The sequence below is a fragment of the Sceloporus occidentalis genome, unplaced genomic scaffold, assembly GCF_023333645.1.
Source record: "Sceloporus occidentalis isolate IW3139 unplaced genomic scaffold, rSceOcc1.0.p SCAF_3, whole genome shotgun sequence".
In the NCBI taxonomy this organism is placed as follows: domain Eukaryota; kingdom Metazoa; phylum Chordata; class Lepidosauria; order Squamata; family Phrynosomatidae; genus Sceloporus; species Sceloporus occidentalis.
This window is the reverse complement of record NW_028316983.1, coordinates 188,897,784-188,911,169: the sequence shown is the minus strand read 5'-3', so window position 1 is coordinate 188,911,169 and position 13,386 is coordinate 188,897,784. Positions and strand designations below refer to the sequence as shown.

The following is a 13,386-nucleotide window of genomic DNA, read 5'->3' as shown; positions in this document are numbered from 1 at the left end:
CACATTAAATATGTGAAAGACTTGAGGTATTTGAACTACTTGCCTCAATATAATAAACATAATAAACACTTATTTCCTAAATGACAAAGAAAATTGTCACTTCCTGCTCCAACAAAAAGCAGTAAAAGCTATCAGTTTATGAAGAGTATTCAGCCACAGGTGAAGCATTAATCAGGGTCTTAAGAATCTTGGTTTTGCATATGCAAACCTCTGAACATAAAGAGGATTTATTTATTTCTATCAGCTCTAGCCTGCCTGGGAGGCATAACTACTACCCTGAAAATCTTTCTTAATAAACCCTTGGGTTCACTATTGCCTTCATTTTAAGAGTGCACATTGTAGGTCTGAGAAGGGTTCTAGAATCTAGATAGAAGAATCTCAGAACTGAACACAGTTTCAGAACTGATCTATAGCACCTAAATAAGTTTCAGAAGCAGTGAAATTCTGATCTGCACAGTCCCAGCCTTCTCAAACAGAAATGAACAACCTATGACTCTTCATGTTGTTGACTACAACCTGCATCAGCCCTAGCCAGCAACACCAGTGGTGAAGATTGACAGGCATTGAAGTCCAACATTTGGAGGGACATGTGTTGACCTGGAATGGACAAGCAATCTGATGACATAGTGAAAAATGAAATGTCTTTCTTTCAGCACAAAATGGTGCATCAGAATTTAAACAGTTAGCAGCCTCATGGTGTGCAATTTGGTACAATTTATTTGTGGAGGATGTATGCACAACCCAAACCCAAATCACATTAATGATAACCTTGTTAAATATAACATACATGTAGTATGTAATTGCCTAAACTGCAAACACAAACAGAAAAGCCAAGGAAATGTAATTGATTATAGGTTTACAGCGGCTCCAGAAAGCTTTGTGAAAACAAATAGGCACAGTGTGATATATCTAGCATGATGTAGTAACAGAAAGTGACTGTGTGTTACATCATTTATAATAGATGGCACAGATCCAACAAAAAATGGTTGTTTTTCCAGTGGGAGTTCAAACTGCAGAAACATTAGGTCAAAGTGCACAATATGAACGCATGACTAAAGAAAAGAATCTGTCTCTTTTAATTCTTCTTCTAATCCTTACATGGCTCCTCTTTGATAGTGTCTATCTAATGAGTGCCCTTGAGCTGAGCTAATATCTTTCATAAAACAATTTCTGTGCTGCACCTACTCATCATGTTGATAAGGCATGTCTACCTATGAGGCATTTAGTCTATCCCATTTACATGGGGCAAAAGGTCAGACCAACATTAGTAATTCTGTCAAGAATATGTAATATTCTTTTTATAGCTAACCCAGTCTGTAAACTGAACATCAATAATCGCAGCTTTACAGCCTGAATAGTCTAACAACTATTCTCATGTACTCATGAATCACACACTTCAAAAGGCATTTCTAAGCCCCTGGAATTCCTGTGAGGTATTCCCATTTTGGACAACCACCCCCACCCCCCACCCCCACCCCATTCAGGAGAATTATGGGTGTAGATGCCTTCTCTGCAACAAATCTGTTGATTCCCAAGATTCACTTATTGACGTTAATGTAAATAATCAATTTTACACAAAAGTGGATGATAACGTTTATTGTGCAGTGCAAGGAGTGGAATCACCTGCTCTTCCATTTGTGGTTGCATCACAGTTCCCAATAATCCTTACCACTGCCTATGCAGTCCAGAAACAGCTGGAAACATGTATGATTCCTACCATTGGTGTAATGGTATTCATAACACTTTCACAGAAAGTGAAATGACTCTGTCTTCACTCCGTGTTGCCATATTATATTTATCTCACAGCTTTAAAACAAATAAATATTTCATAGTCACCACGAGACAATCCGTGCCCTAGATTACATCTTGTTCTGTAGTCTGTAACTGAAATACATAGTTAAGGAAAGAAAGATGAGAAATGCAGAGAATTTTATTTAGGTTCTTCTTAGGATTTCGTGGAGTTTTTAATATTCATTTTATTCCATTAAAAATAAGGACTTATGTTGTTTATGATTATAAGTTGCACATTTTAACAAAATAAATAGGTAAACAAATCATGTCAAGAGTCCACAATCTGAAGTCAGACAATTTTTATGTAGCTATGTGCACATATATTTGAATTTGACCCAACAGAAGAAACTCTAAAGAAAACCAAGACTTAATTTAGAATATGTTTCCCTCTGCAGCTCTGAGGCCCACTGCCAGCAACACATGAGAACATGCAGATGCCAAAATAAATGAATATATCATTAGTATATTCTACTAGCACAGCTGGTTTTGTCAGGGGATTTCTCTATGAGCAGAAGCTGTTCTGTACAAAGTCTACCCCTCTCTGCTCAACTCGAAATGTGAAAAATTCCTGTAGGCTAAAGAATGATTAATTAGCATTATGTATTTCAAAGAAAAATAACAATTTTATAAACTTCACACACAGTGCAATCCTAGGTAAATTTAATCAGAAGTCTTTCCTACTGGGTTCCATGGGATTGAATCACTAGTAAACTAAATAAATCACTATACTACTATCAAAATGAAGAAGAAAATAAATAAGGCACTGCAAACATCATAATTTTTAATTTAAACAAAACAGCACATAAACCAGGGATTGAAAACACTGTAGCATTGGGAAAGAGAAGTGACTATTCCTCCTACACACAACAAGCCAATGGGGGCTACACTCAGTCAGTGCTACTGCTATCAAAATTTGGTAGCAACTGCAGTGGCTCTAGGATGCAAGAGAAGTAATCAAAAGCCAGAAGCAGAAAACCAAGAGTGGGAACCCAACAGTGTTTTGCTCACAAATCTGATGGTGTAGTCTCAGTTAATTTGGCATCTGTGAAGGGTGCAAAAAGGGGGGTTGTGTGCCATGTGTGACATACATGTTGCCCACCTCTGAGATAAAGAAGCATACCCTAAACCCCAGCAAATCATATAAACATATAAACATGCTATTCATGACTACAGCTGGTACTTAGCAGTCAGGTTTCAAACAAAAATGTACTAAATATGACAGAAAAGGTTTTCACACACTATACTATACAGTATATGTGTGAACACTGTCTGTACACATGTCCAAATGTCTGTGAGGATCTGTTCTTGTGATCATTCCTCATTTGTACTCAGGTAAAAAAATAATCTTAAATGCAAAGTACAGAACAAACGTACAGCTGCACCTGAGTAGAATGGCCGCACGTATCTTTGTGTACACTGATGAAGACTCATGGATGTAATAAATACCTGCCCCCTACACCTTGAATGGAGAACAATCTTTTTGTTCTTAAGGAGCTGCCACAGTAAACTCAAGAGTTCCTAAATAAAGTCTCAATCCAGCAGCACTGTTGAAGAGAAAGAGAACAATATCTCTCTGGATGCAGGATGAAGCCTAGAGCTGCATCCAGCTCGGGGTTGCATGGGAGGAGACAATTCTGAGACCCTAAGAAGGTATCTGATGTAATTAACTCCATTCTGTCCTGCTGATGTTGTTGTGTACCTTCAAGTCATTTCTAATTTACTGCAAGGCTAAGGAGAATCTATCCTAGTGTTTTCACAGCAAGATTTGTTCAGAGGAGAATTCATCTGTTCTGAGGTTCAGTGTGGTTCAGCCAGTGAGTTTCAGTGGATGAGAGGAGATTCAATACTTGGCTTTCCAGAGTCCAAATTCTGTCTATCCTGTACTAATGTTCATATATATTGTTTTTGAAATATAAATTGTATAATTATCTGGATTGTTTCCATTTCTTTGTCCCCCTCTTTCCCGTTCTTAAGAAATAAATTCTTGTCAGCCCTATTGGACATGCTAGGATTTGTCTCTGTGTAGAGTAGCAGCAGTAATTTTTCATTTTTAAAAATTTATTTATTAATTTAAAAAGCAATTTACAAAAGACCCCTAAATACTTATTTGTACATTACTCAAGAACCTTCAATACCAAAATAACCAGAAAAACCCAGAAACCCCAGTCTGAGCACATGTACATTTCATTATAGATCAGTGATGGTGAACCTTTTTGAGGCTGAGTGCCCAAACTGCAACCCAAAACCCACTTATTTATTGCAAAGTGCCATGTCTCTCTGGCTTTCTAGTAACAAACTCTGGCAAGCACTGTGCTGGGGTGACGGCACATGTGCCCACAGAGAAGGCTCTGAGTGCCACCTCTGGCACGCGTGCCATAGGTTCGCCATCACTGTTATAGATGGATAACTGCACTCTGGTATAGATCAGTGAGCTGTATACAAATCTACCTGAAAACAGGTACACAGACTGTACTCATGCTAAATGTAATGTGTGAACATCTCAATATACATCACTTTGGGACATGGAATGGCACCAGATAGTAATATAAATAAAACAGAATTGTCACAGGAGAGAGAACTAGTGGTGCTACACCAAAACATGGAATCATTTACACCAATGGAATTCTTCAAAGTATAAATAATGACATTTTGACCTCAGACACGGATAATAGATAAATAGGCATGAAGCTGAAATTGTCTCCTGAGCAGTACAAGTACAGTTTGTAACAGATTTATTTTTCTTTCCTTTCACATCACTCGCTGAAACAGCAAGAAAGCTAATAACAACCTGTTATGGCTGTGAATCGGCTGAAGAACACAGAAGGAATTCCACTGATCAAAGGCACAATGCTTAACATAAATCAGAGGCTACAGATAGACTAAATATTTTTTATCTTGGTAAATTGACAGCATGGTCTGTTGCTCAAATTAGAATTAGTTCACAACAAGATTGGGATGGAAAGAGTCTAAGGTTATTTTTTTGTAAATACAATTTAATTAAGAAAATAAGCCACAGAGAGATAAGACAACTTAGGGGCAAAACAGAACATCCCTTTGCATCACCGTCTGGGCAGCTTCAGAGTGTGGCGTTTTGACACTTCACGCTCTGAAGCTGCCTGGAAGCCAGATTCACACTGCCCGATTGTCCACGGTCTGTTTCACCCCTTACTTGGTGTTTTGGATTTACGTGGCAATTTGTTTGGTCCAAAGGACAAGGAATGCCTACCCTAAATGAAACATGTGTGCATGCGCTCATGCATACATTCACTGACTTTAAGTCATTTCCAGCTTACGGCGATCCTAGGGCAAACCTATCATGGAGTTTGCTTGCTGAGATTTATACAAAGGGGTTTGTCTTTGCCTTCCTCTGGGCTTCAATCGCTGAGTGGGGATTTGAATCCTGATCTCCAGAGTCATAGTCAAACAGACAAACCACTACAACTTGCTGGCTCTAGGTGAAGATTAACTCACACTTTGGAGAGCTAGGTTGGCGGTACAAGAAACCTTCACCTTTGCCTTTGGTATCTGATGTAGTCCAACCTTCCCAAATCTGGTGCTTTCTAGTTTGGACTATAGCTCTCATTAGCCACAACCAACATAGATATGTCTGCCCAAGTTAAATTCAACCCATTATCAATTTCACTCAGGAATAACTGTCCATGAGAGAAAGCTAAGAACAACAACCACCACAACAGGTCATTAGAGAAATTCATGAGGGAAACAGTAAATCAGTAAACATTATCAAATGAAAAAAACTGGGCAGGGTTAATCTGAAAAGCAGTGCCAAACCCAGGCACGATGCCAGTTTGAAATGGGTCCAGAATAATTGGCATTATCCAAGAATGGAGTTGCACAGCAACCACTTGCTTGAACAGCTTTGTTCATGGAAATGTGTATTTACATCTGCATGTTAGTTACAACTGGTTCACAGAGGGCTTTATAGAAGTGTGACATTGCAAACCTCTCTTGTTAACTACATGCTCTCATTTAGGGTGGAATGTTTAGTAGTATTTTATGAGAGGTTTGTCTAGAAGAAAAAGACAGCAAATACCAGGTGTTCATGAAGGTAGAAGAACAGAAACAGCCAATATTACTTCCAGCTTAACAACTATGACACACATTTCTAAAACACCCTAATAAGGATACAAGTAAACTAGGGATGGTGACCCCAGTGGCTCCCATGATGAGGGCGGTGGGTACTCTCCATTCAGCACCCAAGACTTTCTTCTACGATCTCCAACAAGCAAAGATAAGAAGAAGCATAAACATTAAACATCCTGCACAGACCTGAGCTGAGTTCTACACATAAGAAAACCGTTACACTTGGCCTTGCTCCTGAATAACTTGAGTGGTGGTTTGTATGCTTGGTGGGAAAACATGCAAACTGGTAAAAATTATGTCCATCTTTGTCTGGTGTGCTTTAGTCCTACCTATTCTTTTCTTAGCCTTCTGTCTCTTAACCCTACAAATACTGCTGGTATGTGAAACCCTTCCCTAACTCGAATTCAGCCCTTGGGGTTTAAGAAGTTAAAAAAGGTTCTCAACCTCCGAAGTAAACACCACTCGGGTAAATCAGGACAAGATATTCACATATTAAAAAAAATCCATATTTAAAATTCACAATTTAAAAATAATTTTATCTAAATCATACTTTTAATCTTTTAATTTAATTTAATGTCTTTTAATGGTGAAGACTTAAATTTACTGTGAGAGACTGATAGTTAAAAGCACATCCACCATGTCAAAACCAGAATCCATTAAAAATAAATATATCTGTAAACAAATTATTGTACAAGTGTACAATCACACCACAGAGCAAGAAAATACAAACTTGCCTTTGTGTGCCTGTACCTCTGCGATGGGAATCATATGCTTCTCCCCAGATGTTGGACTGCATGTCCCAGCTTTCACATTCAATGTAATCAGGAATGCTGGGAGTTGCAGTCCAACAATATATTGAGGGCCACATCATTCCCACTTCTGCTCTACATCAATAAATGTTCAAAACAAACTGGGACCAACTGAAGTTGGGTTGCCTTTTGATACTCTGTACTAAGATCAGCTAAAGATAATTACCATAGGCCTAGAAAGAAGCATATGATTTCAACCATAATGACTAAATGACCCTGCAGCTGCCAAATGCTCACTGTTCTGTTATTTCTCTAAAGGTCTAATGACATTCAAATCATTTAAAGAGAGAAGTTTCCTTGGATAACCAGCTGTCTGTACAGGATTTTCACTTAAAGCCCGTTACATATTCATTAATTCCTTGCCTACAAGACAGCTTGTTTTTTTAAAAAAAAAACCTTTTAAACAAGCAAACAAAATGCTTACACTTTAAACAAACACTGCAGCAGCTTCCCATTAAACAGAGATGAGTGTTGAAGAACAGGAGTGATGGGGTGGTGCCTTAGCTCATGAGTAATATATGACAACACCAGATAATTAATGAAGGCATTAAGATCTCCAATTCTGAGACAGATCACAGTGAAAAGAAAATACTATACAGGTTACTTTAGATGGTTGTCTGTTAATCTGCATCTAGACACTCCAGAAATACATCTAATTTTTTTTTTACTATAATCTTCTGGAATCTTAAAAGGAATTTACAGAACGTGATTTAATATGCTGAAATTCAATCTGAACACTTATTGGTGCCATTAGAAGGGCAAAAAGAGGAGAACAGGATGAAGTTCTTGGCATTCTCCTTGAGCACACAAAGTCTCTTGTTTCGTTCCATGGAAGGTGGTCTTGTTCTTATGTGCCTTCAAGTCATTTTTAAATTATGGTGACCCTAAGATTTGTTCGGGGGGGGGGTTGCCTTTGCCTCCCTCTGAGGCTGAGAGAGTGTGACTCGCCTAAGGTCTCCTAGTGGGTTTCCATGGCCAAGCGGGGATTCAAACTCTGGTCTCCAGAGTTGTAGTCCAACATTCAAACCACTACACCATGCCTGTTCTCAGTGGAAGATGACCTACCTGTCATCAAAACTCATTTTCTTCACCACAAAAGAAAAGTAGTTGATACATTGAAAAAAGGCTGTTGTTTCTTTGTATGATAATTAGAGAGACAACTGACAAGAAGTAGGAGATGGGGATCGTACTAGCCTTTGGGGATCTTTTTTGTTGTTATGTGCTTTCAAGCCGATTTATGGTGAATATATTCTAAGCAAGGTTTATTCAGAAGAGGTTTGCTAGTGACCTCATCCAAGGCTGAGAGTGTGAGTTACCAAAGGATACCCAGTGGGTTTCCATGGCTGAGTGGCAATTCAAACTCTGGTTTCCTGGAGCCCTAGTTCAATATTCATACCACTACACCGTGCTGGTTATCTCAGGTATCTACTTCTAGCACCAAGAGATTAAAAAAAAAAGATGCTTTTCAGATACTCATACAAAAAGATTTTATCCTGCCAGAAGAAGATATATTCCTACATTATTTATTTTAAAGTGGGTGCATATTTATTCCTGAAAATAAAAACAAAACTAAGCCAATGGAAAAGGCCCATATTTCCATCAGGAACGTTCAGCCCAAGCAGTTTTTGTGTGGTTCCTTATTCTAAAAAGGTCTTTATTTTTCCAGATGGAGGAGAGATCATTACTTCTCCTCCCCAATATTTCCAGCAGTTTTTGGTTTCACATACAGAGCAATGCTATCTAGCCCTCCTCAGAATTAAGTGTCACTGTGTTCAAAAGCACTTCTACTAAGTGAAGTGTGTACATAATTGGAATGGCATTCATTTAAAAATTATTTATAACAGCAACTAGGACACTAAAACAGAAATATGAAATATCCCACTAAAATTCAGATTAAAATATGTCCAGCTTCCAAAAGCTTGCTCAAACAGTAAAGTATTACTATGCTGCAAAGAAATGTTCCAGTTCAGGCTTTGATAAGTCATGGTGGGGAGACAAATAGGGTCCAGTTTCCTCTCTGCTATCTTTCTACCTGCAGGCCAACAGTTTTATTCAGGCAGGCCTCAAGCAAGATGGTTTGCTCTTAGAGGGACTCAAATTGGTTGTAGCACAATCCACTTTTAATTAACATAACTGACTTTTTTATTATTAGTTATCTTTGGGAGCAAAAGCTGGGCTATAAACAAAAGAAACAAATATAAATATGTGCACCACCTCAACAGACTTCACAATGCTGGCACACAGAGGCAACTGTTAAAAAGCATGCTCTCCAATGAGTCTAGGAAGCACAGTAAGGCATTATAGTCACCCCTCCGTTTTCACAGTCTTGGAATCTGCATCCTTTGCCCATTCGTGGGCAGCAAATGGAGGGGGCCAAAATGGGATGCATGCCCATGGTGTGCACCTGTGGGTGCCCACAGGCATGCACCACCATTCAAGCCAATGAGGCTTGAATATTGGAGATTTTCTGTTTTTACGGGAGGGTCCAGAATGGATTCCCCACAAAAACGGAGGGGAGACTACACAGTATTTCCAGGGGGTAGTGGTTACAAACATTCATGGTGGGGAAAAAGGAAATGGTGAAAACCTATACTTTAGAGACCAAGTCCAAAGATTTGGCCTGTTTATGAAGCTGTCCTCACATAACCAACTTAATTCGGTGAACCCTGTTTGCTTACATATCACCAGAACCTGTCTGCAAATAAGGAGCAGCAACTTTCCCCATGGCTAAGCACATTGTGAGGTCAGTATGTGTGTTCTGCTTTCATGCTGCTTCTTGCTACACAGCGCTCTAAAATATTTAAGACATTTTCATTTCCAGAAGTTCAAAAATGTGAAGGAGTTTCCAAACAGAGTACATACTGGTTAATTTCTCAGATAAGCTTCCATTCTTTCCAGAAAGGCTATTGCTATGGATATTTAAGATAAATAAAGACCCAAATAAGAAATTAATGAAACAATCTGGTTCCCAACTAAAATCAACTGCACCAGACAGAGGCACAGTAAGCAGGTAAACTCCAGGACTGAGTCTAAACTTAGTAATTTAACTTGTTGTTTAACATTTATATACTACTATCAGCAATACGCTGGGTGTTATACAGAACCAAACTTGAGAAAAGTTACTTTTTTGGTCTAAAACTTCCAGAATCCAACATCCAGAATGGGTAATTCCCCAGCCATGCTGGTTAGCTGAGTCTGAGAGATGTAGTCCAACAAACTATTCCAGGTTTTGCAGAGAAGGAAGAGTTAACAGAATCTGGTCCCTTACAATTTACATTCCAGCCAGTAGTACACAATGTTCTACACTTTGTACATGCCAGGAAAACAATAGTCATACCTCACAAAAACATTTCAGATTTGTACTATTGGTTTACTTAAATGTCTCTTTAATTCGGTACTACGTTAGCAGCTGGATTAGAGGTATAGATGTATACAGAGGTGTATCTAGGTGTATGTTGTTGTTGTTGTGTGTCTTCAGGTCATTTCTGACTTATGATGGCCTTATCACAGGGTTGTGTTGGCAAGTTTCTTTGGAGGATGTGTGGGTGTGTGCCACTGCCACCCTCTGAGGCTAACAGAATGTGACTTGCCCAAGGTCATCCAGTTGGTTTTCATGGCTGAGCAGGGATTTGGACACAGGTCTGTCCTAGTCCAATGCTCAAGTCTCTATACCACGCTGGCTCATATACAAGTGTATATCTGCATATATAGGTGTGTCAAACCTATATGCAAAGATATGAAATGATTGAGAGGAGGGGACAGAAAATCACCCCCCAATTTTAAACACAGCCCTATTATTAAAGAGTACTAATGAATAATTACTAACCCCTGTTCTGTTATTTTGAGCACTTGCTCTCCTGATCTCTTTATCCATAATTTCTGACCAGAGTTCAGATTTTGAACCCCCTGCTAAACCCTAGCACTTCTTAACTAAGCAAAGGAGTTTTCCTTCAAAGTGTACATATTAAAACAAACAACAGTATTTGCCCATGGGGAAACCACATTTGCCCATGGGGAATCATTGGAGAATACTTGCCCATAGGGAAACATCAGAGATGTTTCCTATGTTTCCCTATGGGTAAGCTTTCCCCAATGTTTCCCTATGGGCAAGTATTCCTCAATGTTTCCCTATGGGCAAGTATTCCTCAATGTTTCCCTATGGGCAAGTAATTCCTAATATGTGCAAGTACTGCCCAGTGTTTCCCTGTGGACAAATACTCTGCAATGGTTCCCTATGGGAAAGTACTGTCATTTCCTTCTGTTACTTAAGGAGTGCTAGGATTTACCAGAGGGTTCAAAATCTTAATTCTAGTCAGAAATTGTGGCATGTGCGCAGCCACCTCCCTTCGCCACACAGAAACATCCACACAAGCAGCCTTGAACCCTGTCACATCCACAATCTCACAACATCTCTTCCCTTGCTAGTTTTAAATCCAAATTAAAGACTTATATTTGGATAGTTGACATTTTATGACTTTTAGATTGTGCACCACTGGCAGGTTATATGCTGTTTTGATGACGCCTGTAAAGTGCCATGTTGCAAATCTCGTTCTTTGGAGGCTTTTAAACAGAGGCTGGATGGCCATCTGTCAATGGGGATGCTTTGATTGAGAGTTCCTGCATGGCAGAATAGGGTTGGACTGGGTGGCCCTTGCGGTCTCTTCCAAGTCTAGGATGCTAGGAAATTTATGGTGCTATATAAATAAACATTAGTAACAACAATAATAATTCTAACAGGGTTGGACCCTGTTTCACAAAGGACTGGGCATGAGCTCTCTCCCGCTCCTGATCTCTGGCCCCAAGCCTTAATGGAAATACTCCCACAGACAGGAGGAGTGTCTCTGAGCATGTGTAGAGTGATTCTCCCTCACTGCCACACCACATACGCCTGCAGCAATCTCACAACCCCAACAGGGTTGACAAAGGGCTGGATTTGAGATCACCTGGCCCTGGCTTCTGACCCCAGAACCTTAGCCAGACCTTGAAAATATCCCCACAGACAGGAGTGCCTCTGAGCATGTGCAGAGTGATTTCCCTCTCACTACCACACAACATTAACAGGGCTAACCCCAGAACCTTGGCCAGGCCTTAGTGGAAGTACCCCTGCAGACAGTGCCTCTGAGCATGTGCAGAGTGGTTGCCACAACACCCTTCTGTGGTAACCTCACAACCCCAACAGGGCTGGAGCTGATCCCTTACCCCAGAACCCTACCCAGGCCTTAATGGGAGTGCCCCCCAGACAGGAGCAGTGCCTCTGAGCATGTGCAGAGCGGTTTTCTCTCACTGCCACAAGGGAGTGCTTCCCTTCTTCCCCTCCCGTCCCCCTCTGAAGGGGCTGGGGTCCCATGGCCCTCCACTCACCTGGACCTCTGGAGCTCGAAGGCGGCGGCGGCGGCGGTGGCTGCGGTGGGGCCCTGTCCCTGATCGAGGCAGCCATAGCCCTGGGGGGGCCCTGCCCTGGCGAAGGAGGCGGAGGCGGAGGCGGAGGGGACGGGGCTGAGGATTCCCTGAGAGAAGGAGTTGAGGCGGCCCCTACTAGAAGGAGTAGCAGAGGAGGAACAAGAGGATGGAGGGGGGAGAGGGAAGGGGAGGCCGGGGCCCGCCGTCGCCGCTTGCCCAGGGCTGGCGAAGGCGTCTTCCTCCTCCTCCTCCTCCTCCTCCTGGGCCCCTTCCCCCGCCGCCTCCTGCTCCCCGAGAGGAGGGTCGGAGGCCCCATCCTGTGGCTGAGGCAGCGGAGGGGGCGAAGGGAGGCCGCCAGGGAGGACGGCGTCCCTTTCCCGCTCGCCCTCCTCCTCCTCCTCCTCCTCCGGCAGCAGCACCGGCCTCCCGTCCAGGGAGATGTTGCTCAGGAAGGAGAGCGCTGCCTGCCTCCGCCGGGGGTCCATCTGCGGAGGGAAGGGCCGAGGAGGAGGAGGAGGAGGAGGGCCGACGCTCCTCTTGGCGCCCACGGGGCCGCTGCTGCTGCTGCTGCTGCTGCTGGACGACGCCGCCGCCATTGCCATTGCCAATATTCCCTCCCGGAGGGCTAGGCCAGGCCCCCCAGCAGCAGCAGCCAGGCTTCTGGGGAGGAAGGGGGAGCGAGGAAGCGGCGCCCCATCCTGGGCTCCTTTCCCCTCAGGGCCCTCGTCCTCCTCGACGCCAACCGCTGCTGCATGAGGAGCCCGCCCAAAGGAGGACTGGGCCACCTCCGCCTCCTCCTCCTCCTTTTCTCCTCCTCCTTCTCTTTCCTTACCCCTCCTCCGCCCTCTCTTCCACTTCTCTTTCCTTTCCCCTTCCCTCCTTTCTTTCAGTCCTTCCTCTTTCCCCCCTCCCTCTCTCCCTCCCTCCCTCTCTTTGTTTACCCCTCCTCCTTTTCTTCCACCTTTCTATTCCTCCTTCTTTCGTTCGCTCCTTTCCCCCTTCTTTCCTTCCTTCCTCCTCCTTTCTTTCAGTCCTTCCTCTCTTCCCTTTCTTTCTTGCTCCTTTCCTTTCTTTCACTTTTTCTTCTTCCTTCCCTCCTTGCTTTCACTCCTTCCTCTCTTCCCCTTCTCTTTCTTTACCCCTGTTCCCTCTCTTCCATCTTTCTTCTTCCTCCTTCCCTCCTTTCTTTCACTCCTTTCTTTCTTCTTCCGCCTTCCTTCCTTCCCCTCCTTCTCTTTCTTTCACTCCTTCCTCTCTTCCCCTTTTCTTCCTTCCTCCTTCCCTC

At 42.2% G+C, this 13,386-nt stretch overlaps 1 protein-coding gene across 1 annotated transcript; it reads right to left on the bottom strand.

Moving 5' to 3' along the window:
• Positions 1-1,005: 1,005 nt before the first annotated feature.
• On the bottom strand, positions 1,006-12,930 carry LOC149317248 (uncharacterized). The gene is made up of 3 exons (XM_089517169.1): positions 12,063-12,930; positions 5,938-6,018; positions 1,006-1,884 (listed from the first exon to the last, which is right to left on the bottom strand). The coding sequence occupies exons 1-3, from the start codon at positions 12,701-12,703 to the stop codon at positions 1,860-1,862; spliced, it is 747 nt and encodes a 248-aa protein (XP_089373295.1). The 5' UTR covers positions 12,704-12,930; the 3' UTR covers positions 1,006-1,859.
• Positions 12,931-13,386: the final 456 nt, after the last annotated feature.

What these genes read in the sequence shown, in the direction of transcription:
- LOC149317248 (XM_089517169.1), bottom strand. Translation starts at nt 12,703, where the DNA reads ATGGCAATGGCGGCGGCGTCGTCCAGCAGCAGCAGCAGCAGCAGCAGC. An exon ending in TTCGAGCTCCAGAGGTCCAG is followed by an intron (nt 6,019 to 12,062) that starts GTGAGTGGAGGG and finishes TGGAGATCGTAG; the next exon opens with AAGAAAGTCTTGGGTGCTGA. An exon ending in TCACCATCCCTAGTTTACTT is followed by an intron (nt 1,885 to 5,937) that starts GTATCCTTATTA and finishes TATGTATTTCAG; the next exon opens with TTACAGACTACAGAACAAGA.